Source organism: Bos taurus, chromosome 1, assembly GCF_002263795.3.
Source record: "Bos taurus isolate L1 Dominette 01449 registration number 42190680 breed Hereford chromosome 1, ARS-UCD2.0, whole genome shotgun sequence".
NCBI lineage: Eukaryota > Metazoa > Chordata > Mammalia > Artiodactyla > Bovidae > Bos > Bos taurus.
The window spans coordinates 67,445,002-67,458,816 of record NC_037328.1 but is presented as its reverse complement, the minus strand read 5'-3'; the positions used below and the strand labels follow the sequence as shown (position 1 = coordinate 67,458,816).

Sequence of the window (13,815 nt, the reverse complement as noted above, 5' to 3'; positions counted from 1 at the left end):
GCCTTGTATGAACCTAGTGTGAACTCAGGGCCAGAAAAGAAGGCCCTTGTTCCACAAACATCCTTCCTACTTTGCCTCTGTCCCTAGGAACTGATGCTCTGACTTCCTTTAAAAAGGAGAATGTCACTTTTAATGTAAACACACAGCTTAACAAAATGTACTCAGGGGTGGTAAGCCACATGCCCATTCTTTGATTCATTAGGGGTGTTGGGCTCCTACTCTGTGCTTGGCCCATACTCTGTACTGAAGAAATGCTCAAGAAACTCATCTCTCAGTTAGAAAACCTTCTCATAATTAGCATCAACTGTGGATACAGTGATTCAGAACATAAGCAAAGATGAGCAGACAGGACCATGCAAGGCAGGGACAGGCTCTGGGGGACCATGGGAGGGGCCTGGAAAAATGCTTTTGGCAGGTAGATGCAGCATTAGCTAGAATCTTCTAGTAGGTGCTAGAAATTGGCACCAAGACCTTACCTGCTTTGATGGGATTGGCCAGCTAATTTGTGATCTGACTGGGGCTGGACCAGAGTTTGGAGGGTGAGCTGAGTGGTTGTCTAAGGATATGTGGGTGAGAAAGTGAAAGTCGCTTAGTTGTGTCTGACTCTTTGCGACCCCATGGACTGTAGCCCACCAGGCTCCTCTGTCCATGAGTCTCCAGGCAAGAATACTGGAGTGGGTTGCCATGCCCTCCTCCAGGGGATCTTCCTGATCAGGGATTGAACCCAGGTCTCCGGCATTGCAGGCAGATTCTTTATCATTTGAGCCACAAGGGGAGCCTATGCAGGTGAGAACTTGTAGGTAATTATGTCTTTCCTTCAGGCAAAATCATCTTAAAATATGGTATGTATTGAGGCCCCAGAATGTGCAGTGAAACTTCCCCAGAGTGATGTATGTGCTGCAGGGCCAAACGTCTCCAGGCAGCTTGCTAAAAATTCATTAGTGAGGAACAAGCAGGACCCTGGTGTCACCCAAGAAATGAGGTCAGAAGAGAAAGCACGTGGCTCTTTGCAACCCAATCCTGGGGCTGGCTAGCAGAGGCCGCCAGTTAAACTTTTTTAATTGACTCTGAACTAATCACCAATTTGATCCATAAAGATCAGGATGAGTTTTAAGATCTCAGAAGTCCTGTAGCAGCACTCTGACCTACCCCACTGAGATGGCACCTCCCGACTACCTTTCAGGAAAGGCATATGGACTTTTCCATGCTCCCAGAGGAGTCAGCAGTTATTTTTCTGTTGCCACCAAAAAGCAAAAAAAAAAAAAAAAAGGCAAAACACCCAAAACTAACCAAACAAAAACCTCAAAACCTCTGTGGCTGGGGGTAAGTGCAAAAATGGACAGACCTATGGCACAGAAGAGATAAGACTGGCAAGGCAGCGGGAGAAACACAGAGACGAGCAGGGTCAGTGACTGATGCTCAGACCTGGATGAGGTCTGGCCACCCTGGCCTGCCCTCCTTCCTCACTGACCATCCTGGTCGCTCCTACTTCTCTGAAGTTTCCTCGTTTTCTCTGTGGCTCGCCTTCCCATCTCCCAAAGGTGGGTGACCCTGAGGTGACCTTGTCTCCTGTCCACTCCCCCCTGCACACTTCTTCAGAGAACTGGTGTGTTTGGGTCTCCAGCTCTCCACCACCTTGCTCCATTGAGGTCCCGACATCCCTCCTGCACCATAGACGATGTCCCTCCTGGTCCCTCTGGAACCATAGAGCCCTACATGCCTGGGCAGGAGGCTGCCTCGTGGGCCCGCGTGTGCTCTGGGCCCACCACCAGGGTCACTGTGCCCTCTTTCTTTGCCACTAGGCTGCCCAGCATCCGGAGCCTCAGCCTGCCTTGGAGCCCAGCCCCCAGCATTGTAGACCCTGATGGTCTACAGTCAGCCCCTGGTCTCTGCACACCACAGGGCTTCCTGCTACCGTCCTGGCTATTTCATCACTGGCCTTCGAAGGGCCCCAAATTCTCCTGGTCCCAGAAATCTGGGGAGGAGTCTTCAACATCCACTGAGGATAGGTCTCTGAACCACATGCCAGGGGCAGCCATAATAAGTCCTTCTCATGATTTTAAAGTGTGCCCTCTCCCCTCCCCCTGCCACCTCCCCAAGTGAGAGGGAGAAGTCGAGAGCCGGCAGCCAGCCCTGCCTGGCCCCTGGTGCCTCACTTACGAACTGGCCCCGCAGCTGGGTTGCAGCCTTCTGGAAGTGTGGCATTATCCTCTTGCACACGCTGCACCCTGGTCACCAGCAGGAGAGAAATGAAATGGTTACAATGGGCCCCGTGCTCAGCCCTCTCTCCCTTCAGGCCCACCTCTACCAACAAGCATTTATCCCACTTCCAGAAGCCAGGACCGCCCAGGCTCTGGGAACACACAGCCTCAGAGGCAAAAGCCCCAGTCCCCGAGAGCAGACCAACTCCACGGCGTGAAACAGGACCCAGCCCAGCAGTCCCTCAACAGGTGCGGGACTGTCAAACCTGACGCGGCTGGGGAAGAGCAAAGCACTGAGTAACTGAGAGCGGGTTAAGAGTTCAACAGGAATCCAGAGAGCCAGGGGAGCACCCGCTTCATGCACAGCTGAAAGCCTCCCCTCGCTGCCCAGCCAGGGGCTGCAGATGAACCTGGAGCAAATGCTATTAGGAGGGAAAACGTACAACCACACATACAGTGGCTTTGGGGATTTCTTGCCTCTTTTCCTTCATTAACAGATAATCACGCCATGACAGGAGGCAGCCGAGCGCTGGCCAGGATCTGACACTCCATTCTTATCTTCCGTTGACCTGCCCGATGACCCTGACAGGTCACCTCCTCTCTCTACTGCCCCTCCCGGCAAATGAGGGGGCTTGGACCAGATGGCCTCAGGCCCCTTCCAGCACTGACACTGCCGTTCATTCTCTGTGATGTCTCTGGCTCTACCCTCTCTGGTCCACTACGGTCACACTCCTCTCCTGGGTGGTGAAGCCCCCAACCTGGGGGACTCAAGGTCCCCGACACCCAGTACTACCTCAGAGAGACTCTGATTTAAACCTGCCCCATCCCTTCAGTGAGAACAAGCCACACACAGGCACTGACCCCACAGAACATGAGCCCGTTTCCTCAGACAGGAGGAATTCTGACACACAAGGCCGTTACTCTTCCCGACAGCTGCTCTGCTGCAAAACAGACTCTGAGATGCTTCTGAAGGCCACAGACACCAAAGCTGCCTGGAAGCCCACGTCAGTCTGGACGTCAGCTCCACATGGCACAGTGGGGACAGGGCCACGCAGCAGCAGGCTGACAAGCTCTGATCTACGTTTAGCTAAGGCCTCAGCAGGCCGTGGGCAGAGCAACACGGCTCAGAGAGGAGCACTCACCCCCTCATCGCCAGATACAAACAGTGGAGACCGTGAACAGCTCAGATCTCTCCGGGGACCGCTCGAAACTCCCCAGCACCGCATCTACCAGACAAGACGCAGTGCAGGATATTCTGATGTGAAACTCTCAACATGCCCACAGCCCCTCTGTGACGTTCCTGCCCAGCAGACAGACAGACACACAGACAAGCCAACACATCTGGGCTCAAGTTTATGCCATTAGTTCAGACTCAGGGAGACATGGGAGCTGCAACGAGGTCAGCCTGCAGCACGGTCCCTTAGTGTCTGCCCGCAGAGGACAAGCGGCCCCTCTCCCCAGCAGCTGCCACCACCAGCGTGGTCCCCACCAGCACTGGGAAGGGAGGCATGTGACACCTGTCAGGGGGCTTTGTTCCCACTGTGGGGATTCAGGGAGAAGAACGGAAACCGAGGAGGCAGTGCCAGCTCCCTGGGATGTCCAAGCTCCACCAGGCAGATGCACGTGGTAGGGATGGGAGGTCACGCAGCAGAGGAAGGAGCTCGGCTCCGGGGAAGGTGAGACCCAGGTCTGCATCTCTCCTGGACTGCTGCTGGGTGACCCGGGGCTAGTGGTGAGAGCAGTCTGAGCCTCAGTTTCCCCATCTGTAAGGCAGAGGGCAGAGCCAACACCTGGGGGCGGGGGCAGGACCGGCGCCAGGAGGGGAGGCTCTACCAACACAGGGCCCGAGAGCCCGCCTCTCAGTTCATGGTGGGGAGATACTTCCACCCGGAACGGGGATGTCAGTTGACTCCCCAGGAAGGAGGATGATGGGGGCACACTTGAGCCCTTCACCCTCTCTTTAGCCAGTGACTTGATGAGATGGGGGAGTCAGACACCCACTAGGGCACATTCTGCAGTCCGGAACTTACTGCCTGTCCTCAGAGCTGTGGCCTCTCCCCCCCAGCTCTGCCTATGACCTCAAATCACATTATCCCCCATGACCTCTAAATGAATGGTAAGTTAGCCAGCTGTCCCCAGGGTAGAAATCAGCAGCACCAGGTGAAGAGGTTATTGGCAGGGGAGAGATAATGGAAGAGTAACAGGAAGCTCTGGGCCAGGTCAGCTGCCACTTGAACTTTACCAGAAATAGAGCAGGTATGGTGGTCCTTATTTGAGTTTACCTTTCAGCTGACATAACTGGGAGGCAGGGAAAGAGAGAAGACTAATGACCACTCTCAAACCCCAAAGCTTAGAGCACCAGCCCATTCATTTTCCCATCAGTTCAGTCAACAAGCATTTACTAAGTAACTTCAGTAGGTCCTGGGGACCCAGATTTCTTGTCACAACTAAAAGTTCCCACTGGCTCTGGGTTCATTCACCCTAGTCATGATCAAAGGAACAGAGTCCTAAAGGACCTCCCCGCGAGGGATCTAGCGACTCCCAGGAATAAACTGAATTATAAGGCCACGAGGGCTTGACAGGATCAGTATAAGAGCACAACAGTACCCACAGAATCTGGGGGTACCAGGGACCCAGAAAGCCATCCAATCCGGCCCTCACAAGTGTTAACAGCTCCGAGTTTCCTCCCTCCCTCCTCACTACTAATCATTCCGTAACACCTACAAGGAACCTAGCTTCTTCTGTCCTAGCTTTCTGCTCTAGGAAGATAATTCTGCTCACAGCTCTGCCTCCTGTGATGGGGATGGTCACCCCGCCAGCCTGGGGAGGTGCTGTGGGGTGGGGACGGGACGGCACACGCACTTAGGTGCACACTGCCAGGGGACCTCTCTCTGAGACTCCTAGATCATTACACTGAAGCCTGCCCAGTTGCACCGTGAATCTGCCTCATGACATGGACTGCATACTGACCTCACTGTTTTAGTCTCATTTAGCCAATATGTTGAGAGCGGAAGCGTTCTAAGATGACCCAAAGGAGGCCCATCTTCAGGAACTGTGCGAGCAGGATAATTCCTGAAGCAATTCACAGTTGGGCAGGCCTCATAGCTCAGTTTGTAAAGAATCTGCCTGCAATGCAGGAGACCCTGGTTCGATTCCTGGTTCAGGAAGATCTGCTGGAGAAGGGATAGCCTACCCACTCCAGTATTCTTGGGCTTCCTTTGTGGTTCAGCTGGTAAAGAATCTGCCCACAATGCGGGAGACCTAAGATCCCCTGGAGAAGGGAAAGGCTATCCACTCCAGTATTCTAGCCTGGAGAATTCCATGGACAGACCATGGGGTCGCAAGGAGTCAGACACAACTGAGCGACTTTCACTTGCACGGAGAAACAAAGGGCTTCCCAGGTCGCGCTGGTGGTAAAGAACCTGCCTGTCAATGCAGGAGACCTAAGAGACCTGGGTTTGATCCCTGGGTCGGGAAGATCCCCTGGAGTAGGTAATGGCAACCCACTCCAGTATTCTTGCCTGGAGAATCCCATGGACAGAGGAGCCTGGCAGGCTACAGTCCATAGGGTCGCAAAGAATTAGATATGAGTAAAGCGACTTAGCACCTCACTCCAGTACTCTTGCCTGGAAAATCCATGGATGGAGGAGCCTGGTAGGCTGCAGTCCATGGGGTCGCTAAGAGTCGGACACAACTGAGCGACTTCCCTTTCATCCATTGGAAAAGGAAATGGCAACCCACTCCAGTGTTCTTGCCTGGAGAATCCCAGGGACGGGGGAGCCTGGTGGGCTGCCGTCTATGGGGTCGCACAGAGTCGGACACGACTGAAGCGACTTAGCATGCATGCACACAAGGAGAAACAAAAAGGGGTGACACCAACCAGTGAACGTTAATAGAGAGAAAGATCAGGGGTTAAAGTGCAGACCGCCTGGGCAGAGCCAGATCTAACAGGAAGTGGGACTCCAGGGCCTCTTTCCACAGGCAGGCACAGTCCTGGGGTGAGGTGGGGGGCCGGGTAGGGGTCACCAAGCAATCCAGGAGATAGGGTAGGGAGGGAGGTGGGAGAGGGTTCAGAATGGAGGGGACACATGTATACCTATGGCTGATTCATATTGATGTATGGCAAAAACCACCACAGTATTGTAATTATCTTCCAATTAAACAAATTTCAAATATATATACACACACACACTACAATATGTATATCCCACTTCCTGTTGTAGTTAAAAAAAAAAAGTAACTAGAACCCTGTGACACCCACTCAAGCCATAGACATGTCTGGACACACCCACCTCCCATCACACACACATCTCTTGCTCAGGCCTTTAGGTCTTTGCTTTTCAATCCATGGGTAGGGACAAATCAGACTTCAGAGGTGGCCCAGATGGGGGCATATCTGTGGCTTGGAGGACAACTGCTCCATTCCACAGCTGCAGCTTGAAGGCAGCCACAGACAACATGCTGTGAAGAGCCGCATGAAGCGATGTGGCTGCGTTCCAACAAAAATTAATCTACAGAAAAGGCAGCCAGTCCCCAGGCCATGATTTGCTGACCCTTTATTAGAGGGTTATGAAGCAGTAGGAAAAACCAATAAAAAAAACAATAAAAAAGAAAATATCAGGTCTTCCACATCTGGTAGAGTGGATGGCAAGCAGTAAGGAAGGGTAAGTCTAGTTTAGTGAAACTTTGCAGCTTATATATATAGTTTATATACTTACAGTGTACAGGGCTGCTGTGTAAAATATACTCATACTACAAATACAGTCAAAAGTGTGAAAGCCACAGCTCGGATCCAGCCCCTTTCTGCCCTCTCAGAAATGGAAACTGAGGCACAGAGCGGTGAGGACTTGACCAAGGTCACCTAGCTCATTGATGACACAGTTGGAATTAGAACCCAGGTCCTCTGCTCACTGTCTCAGTGATCCTTCTGCTGTTCTCACGACCTTTAGCCTCATATAGAGACTGGACCCCAATAGTGGCCCCTTTCTCCCTGGTCCTGATCCCTCAGATCTCCCAGCTGGATGTGTGGCTGCCCCGAGGCTGGCCAGGCTCTGGATGGTCAGCAGCGGTAACCACAGAGAGCGCGCCAGGGCCGAGGCACGGCTCCACCGGCTGCACAGCGTCCAGCCAAGGGCTTCAGGCCACAGGAGGCAGAGGGCAGGGAAGGCGGAGGCACCTTGAGCAGATGCCGGGGGAAGGGGACAGAAGGATGCCAATGCCAGCGAGAGAAAAACTGGTGTGGATGGAGGGGCAGGGCCAGATGAAAAGGCACAGACAAATGAAAGAGGTGCAGGCAGAGAGGCGGGGTGAGCACAGCAACTAGGCAGGCCTAGGTGCTCCAGAGGGAGGCCGGGGGCTAGTGTTCCATCCCCCTCACAGCCACAGCGGCCCCACCCAGAGTCTGACTGTCCAGCTTGAGTGCAGAGGAGAAAGGCACTCACATGGAGCATAAAACATCATCAGGATCGGCTTCTCTTCCTTCTTCAGGAGCCGACGGAAGTCCTGAGGCACACAGAACATCACAAGTTAGAGACAGCACAGGACAGGGGTGACACCCTGGGGACCCTTGCGGGTCGAGTGCGGCAAGCACTTCTGAAATCCCACGGTCTGACTTGGGGGATGCAGTGCAGTACAGATCCTAGCAAGTCAGGGGCTGAAAGGCCCTCAGAGACCATCTATTCTAGCTACCTCACACGTTACAGATGGGGAAACTGAGGGCCCGAGGGGACAAATGGCTTTCCCAAGGCCACCTGGCGGGACGAGGTAGTCGGGACCAGGTTACCAGCCTTACTTTCAGCTCCCACCCAACAATGAAAACACTGCAAGGACCCGACTGGGCCCCACGAGGCTGTCTCTTGTTCTATGATCTACGGCTCTGCTACGGTGGGTGCTTGTTTTCATGGAGGCCCAACTTGGCCAGGCAGGGATCTGCTCGTCACACAACCCTGCTCACCCAGCCCCATGAACCTTCCCCAGCCCAGTCCTGTCATGCTACCAACCATCCAGGGCCCAGAAGACCATGGTGCACACAGGAGCATAAGGATGAGATGCACCCATCCCCAGGAGGCTACAGGCTAAGTGGATCATTTGTATTTGTAAAACCCTTAGAACGGCGCCTGGCTTGTTATCAGGCAATATATAATCATTTGTTAAATGAATATAATAAATGTAAAAAGACAAATGGTCACAACAATGCTAATGGAGAGACTTCAGTGCAAAGCAGGGCAGGAGACTTTTCTTCCAACCAGTCAATGATGTTCGGGAAAAAGCAAATCTATCAAGGACTGCAGAGTAGCACCATGACAGAGCACATTTTGATTAAAATAAGCTCCTCTAACCAGTTTCCATGGAAGAAAATTAGAGGTTTTTCTCTCTTGAATAATAAAGAAAATAAGAGGAAATTTCAAAATGCAGGCTTCCTGGCCAAAACAAGGCATTAGGTAAATAGATGACGGTACATCCTGCACAATGGAATACCACTGCATCATTAAAAATGATGGAGAGGAATATTTAATGTCACAATAAGATGCACATGTCACATTAAGTAATGGGGGAAAGCAAGTGACAAAACAGCATATAAAATGTAATGTTTCTGTGTGTGTTACACTGAAAGCCTGAAGGCTACAGAAAATACTGGCAGTGAGTATCTCTCAATAGGCAGGGATGGGGTAATTTTTTTTTTTCTTTTATGCTTAAGCTGTATTTTCTAAATTTTCAACAATGAACGTATATTAGTTATAATTTTCCAGTAAGAGAAAAAAGATTAAAATATTTTGTGAGAATTTAAAACAGTACATAATCAATTCTGATAATGTTAACTCTTATTTATGTATATAGAGAGTAGAGGCATCCATTTGAACAGAAGCAGTAACCAAGATCTTTGACCCTGACTAGGAGTGGAGGATGCTTTGAAAATGATCTTCTGGAATCCCCGGAGCTAAAATTGTTAAAAAGATCTGAGAAGAAAAGGTTTTCCTGAGCCTGCAGCAATTTGGTTTCATACCCTGAACAGTAACAAATATCTTATTACATCCAAAGATGCTTAATTACCTTCAAATAAGCGTGGAACTCTTAAGTTTACAAACAGAAGTCGGCAATTCAAACCTGAATTTGGAACTTCAGTTATTTTATGTGTGGATTTTATTAGCACAAAAGCAGTTAATATTTCTACATGAGAGAAAATAGTACACAGTATAAGAAGAAGACTGCCTACAGGCATGGAAAAGATATCTCTGCTTAATATTTCTAGTTACAGAAGAGCAGTTTTAGGAGTTTCAGGACATGAACATTTTGGGGGAAGGAGGCAGCAGGCAATCGTTTGTCTGAGAGGCTTTAAAAACACGTATTATGATAAAATCCACCCAGGAGAAATCATCGGTTTAGGCTGTCTGTCTTTTCATGGCTATGGATACAGATGCCACCACCTTCAGACACTGGGCCCTCCTCCCCTCCTCCTTCTTTTTCCAGCTGATGACACTGGCACTTTCTATCCCCAAAATGTTGATGCCCAGCGCCTTAATTCAAAACACCTTCATCTGAAAGGCCCACTTGGTTATCTCATGATGATCACACATGATCCCTCCTCCAGAAAGTATAAATGGCATCATTTTCTTCTGAGCTAGTAACAAGCATCAAGAGTCAATGATTTTAAATGAAAAGGGAAGGGAGTCAGAGGAAGATAAAACGTACGTTTTATCTTCTCAGGATAAAACGAACATTCTCCCTCCATCTACAAAAAAGCACTGCTTGCTGCACAGGCCATTTGAAATGTGACAAAGAAGTTCTTGCCCATCCCAATAGGAAGGCGCAGTCAACCAAGTAAGGCATACATGGGCACATGATAAAAACACAGGCACCCGTGGACAGAGGCACCTTTAGGTCACGTGTGCACATGATAAAAACACAGGCACCCGTGGACAAAGAGGCACCTTTAGGTCATGTGGGGCAGGCTTCGAAAGGAAGAGGTTCAGGGTTGTATGCAGACTGTACTTCAGAACTACCCTTCCACCCCCAACCCCAGCCAAACCCAGAAACTGAACTTGTTCAAAATTAACACAGTGTCCCAGAATTGTAAAGACCTGATTCAAGTCTCTGAAAATCCAACCCAAACCTCTCAGATATTTTTAAACAACAAGAAAAAAGGCAAACACAAAATCCACCTTAGAAATAATACCAAAAAACATAAAGGCAACAACCACATTACATAATGAGAAAGAAACATTTAAATGTCCCTATAAGGAAAATGTACACATGTTAAAATACATTACATAAGGCAGTGGAGAACAGAAGTCCCAGGCAGCTGATCTCCTGTTGTTTCCATCTCGGAGCTTGGAAGGGAAACCAAATGTTAAGGCCTGGCCCAGGGCTCCCTTGGAGGTCCCATAATATTCCTATTTCTCAGTTCCTCAGTCATCTCTCCTGGGGAACCCTGGTTGGGGGGAAGCGTCCAAAGCCCATCAGATACCTTTTCATTGTCAATGTGGACAACATCTTTGGCTCCAGGATCTTCCTCCCACAATGGGGGCCCTTTTGGATCCTTCAGAAAGGCCACTATGGACTGAGGAAAAGGAGAGAGAAGGGAAAACTCATTTTAGCCAGGAAAAAAGGAGGTAAGGGGATCAGAAACCTGTCCCATCCCCTACCTGGAGACTACAGTGCCTGAAACCGGAGGCACACAGCCTATGGGCAAACGACTGAGGTGTGCCATGCCATCACCCACTGGCAGCACTGCTAAGCACCCTAAAAATGCATCCCACATGACACTAACTCTGGTCCACTGACACCTACGATGCTTCTTCAGGGACAAGAGAGAAAGTTCGAGACAACTAGTTGGCTTATTCAAAACAGAGGCACATGCTTCTAATAAATCTCATCTCTTCCAAAAAGTCTCCCTGACCAGTTTGAATAAAGGTCTCCAGTCACGTGCGATGTAAGATACTTACACATTCACACAGCCATTAAAACTGTCAATGGCATAAGCAAGTTAATCACACCTGCTTGTAACCTGCTTGGTATTTCATGATCTAAACTGGTTTGGGAGTGCATTAAATCCTCATCACCCTCTCTGGGACGCAAGTGGGAAGCCCCCCAAGGCAGGGTGCTCATAACTGTGGCCCCCTGGTTGCTGGACTTCTCTCCTTAGACACTTTTCTAGACGGACCAAGACCTTCAGGATAAAGGGCTTAACTAGCCTTTGTCTTGTGGACAACTGATTCAGCTCTCTGCTCCCCTTGGGCAGGACACACATGGAGCAGGAATGTGGGGGGGTGGGGGGTGGACACGTCCCTTTGCTCCCCTCCCCACCAGCCACACGACGGAAGCTGCATTCCCTTCACTTTCAAACAGTCATCTGAGAAATGCCGCTCAAAGCCTCTGAGAGCCAACCAGGTACCAAAAACCAGCTGAGCCTCCCTCCAACCCTGGAGAGGTGGCCTCCTTGTCATCAGACAAGCCCTCAGTGTTCTGCAACTGGATGCAAGATTCCATTACATCTACCCGCTTTGAGCACGCTCCTGTGAGCAGATGATGAGCTAGGTGTGCCACGTGTGTGCTGGGAAGGGAGGGAGGTCTGTGGTGAGGACGGAAAAACCCCTGAGTGAGGCTGTGCATCCAGCCCCCCACCGGTCACACACAGACGACCTGGGAGGCTTGCTATTTCTTAGAAATTCCTTTTTGGAAAGAGCTCTGTGGGAGAGTGGGAGTCAGCCAGGACTTCGCAGAATTTCATTCAGATAGTGGTCCCTGTCTGTCCAAACAGAGCTATGAAATGCCTGCTGGCAAGAGAAGACGGCTATTCCTACCAGGCAGAGGCGGATCAGCCTTCTCTCAGCACCTTGTCAAAGCTTCACTGTGATGACAACAGCCAAAGTGAGGCCAGCAGCGCTGCCCTGAAAGCCCCACTCACCCACAGCCACAGGGCACGCCCACGAGCCATGTGATTAAGATGCTTATGGGAGCCCACCCACCTGCTGTTCCAGAAAGCCTGGTGCAGATGCTATCAACTTAGGGTGCACCGTGGACCTCAACAGTCTGTGCAGCCCGAGACTCATGGGAAAACACTCCTTCCGATGTATGTATGCACAGTGTCTAGGGATAAGGTCCACAGCTTCCAGGAGATTCTCAGTAGCATAGGAACTCAAAGTAGGTAGGAACTACTGCCCTGGGGGGGTGGGGGGGTGGCACTCTTGGCCTGTGCCAGCACCAGCCGAGTTAAAGTACTAGCACCCCACCCCTGCCTCGGCATCAAGGCCCCTTCTGAACAAGGGTACAGCAACAACAGCCAGACTGTGCACCCACCCTGCCGGGGGACTCCTCCATCTTCCCAGAGATAGAAGCTCAGGAGAAACCCTGAAGGGAAAACGGACCCGAGACCAGGGAGGGCTTTGCTCACGGCTGCTCCCCCTGAGAACCTGGAGCTGTCGGGCAGCCATGGGGAGCTCCACCATCACACCCCCCTACCCTAGAGAACCCCAGGGACTCCTCCCCAGTCCTTGATGGTCCCATGGGCTTCAGGGACCCTGGGACCAAGGATGCCCTGTCCCCACCTATGACCCTGACCCTGTACCATGCTCAGCCACTTCTCCAGCTCCTTGATGCCAAGATCACAGGCAGGATGGGAGTGAGCAGATCCCATACACCTGGTCTTTGTGAGAAGGTGGACAGAAGCCAGGACTCAGACTCCCCGACCCAGGCAGGTCCAGACCACCTACCTGGGTGTCTCTCCTGCCACTGTAGTTCTGAGAAGCTGCTATTCCCTGCTCCTCAAGCCCCGGACGGACTCCTCAGAGGGCCAGCTAAATATACACTGAACACAACCTCCAGACACAAAACAAAAAGCCCCGCCGCCTCTATCAGCAATGCCCCCACACCACCCAGCTTCCACATCTGAGGCGCATGTGTTACCACTTCAGCTGACATCTTAACACAGAATAAAAGGGGTTAAGCAACTCTAGTTGGTAGAATTATCTCTAAGTGTCTAAGTGGGTGTTAAGATGATGAGTAATCAGGCTGAGTCTGTATTAAGTAAAAGCTGCGGCAACTTAAAAAAAAACAAGATTTAATGGATAAACAAGAAATGACCAAGGAGGTAGGGGGAGAGAGGCAGAGGGAGAAGGGCATGGACAGCCACACAAACAGATGGACAGACAGAAAAGAATGGAAGGAAACAGATGGAAAGAGAGAGGAGCCCAGGGTCTAATGCAGTCTAAGCAGGAGAATCAGAGAGGGTGGGTTCAACATATGCCGCGACAGAAGGAACACATGGCCCTAGCCAGGGCAGGGGCTGCCGCCTGGACCAGAGCAGGAGAAGAATGATCTGAGGAAGGGAACACGAAGGAGGAGAACCAAGGGCAGTGGAAGGACTCGGGGCCCGGAGAGCTGCCAGGGTATACAGGATAACACCTGCAGGGCAGAGAATCTCCATCCTTATTTTCACTGACGCTTTTCTATCTCTTTTTGAATCGGATTTGTAGCCGAGAATGGCTCAGTGACGTGGGCATCTCATCTGGACCCAGCTGCTGCCCTGCCCGGGTCCTGCATGCTGTGCTAACCTGGGCACCACTGGCCCCCTCAGGCCTATGGGCAGCCCCCAGGGACATGACTGCAGAGGTGAAGG

The 13,815-nt window shown here is 51.1% G+C and overlaps 1 protein-coding gene across 1 annotated transcript in view; it reads right to left on the bottom strand.

The window, feature by feature from the left end:
• Nucleotides 1-13,815, bottom strand: part of PDIA5 (protein disulfide isomerase family A member 5) — a 92,765-nt gene that overhangs the window by 45,414 nt on the left and 33,536 nt on the right. The window contains exons 6-8 of the mRNA NM_001046091.2: nucleotides 10,666-10,758; nucleotides 7,643-7,703; nucleotides 2,161-2,228 (exon numbers count right to left, since the gene is read on the bottom strand). Coding sequence (NP_001039556.1) covers nucleotides 2,161-2,228; nucleotides 7,643-7,703; nucleotides 10,666-10,758 — 222 coding nt within the window. The remainder of the gene's footprint in view (nucleotides 1-2,160; nucleotides 2,229-7,642; nucleotides 7,704-10,665; nucleotides 10,759-13,815) is intronic.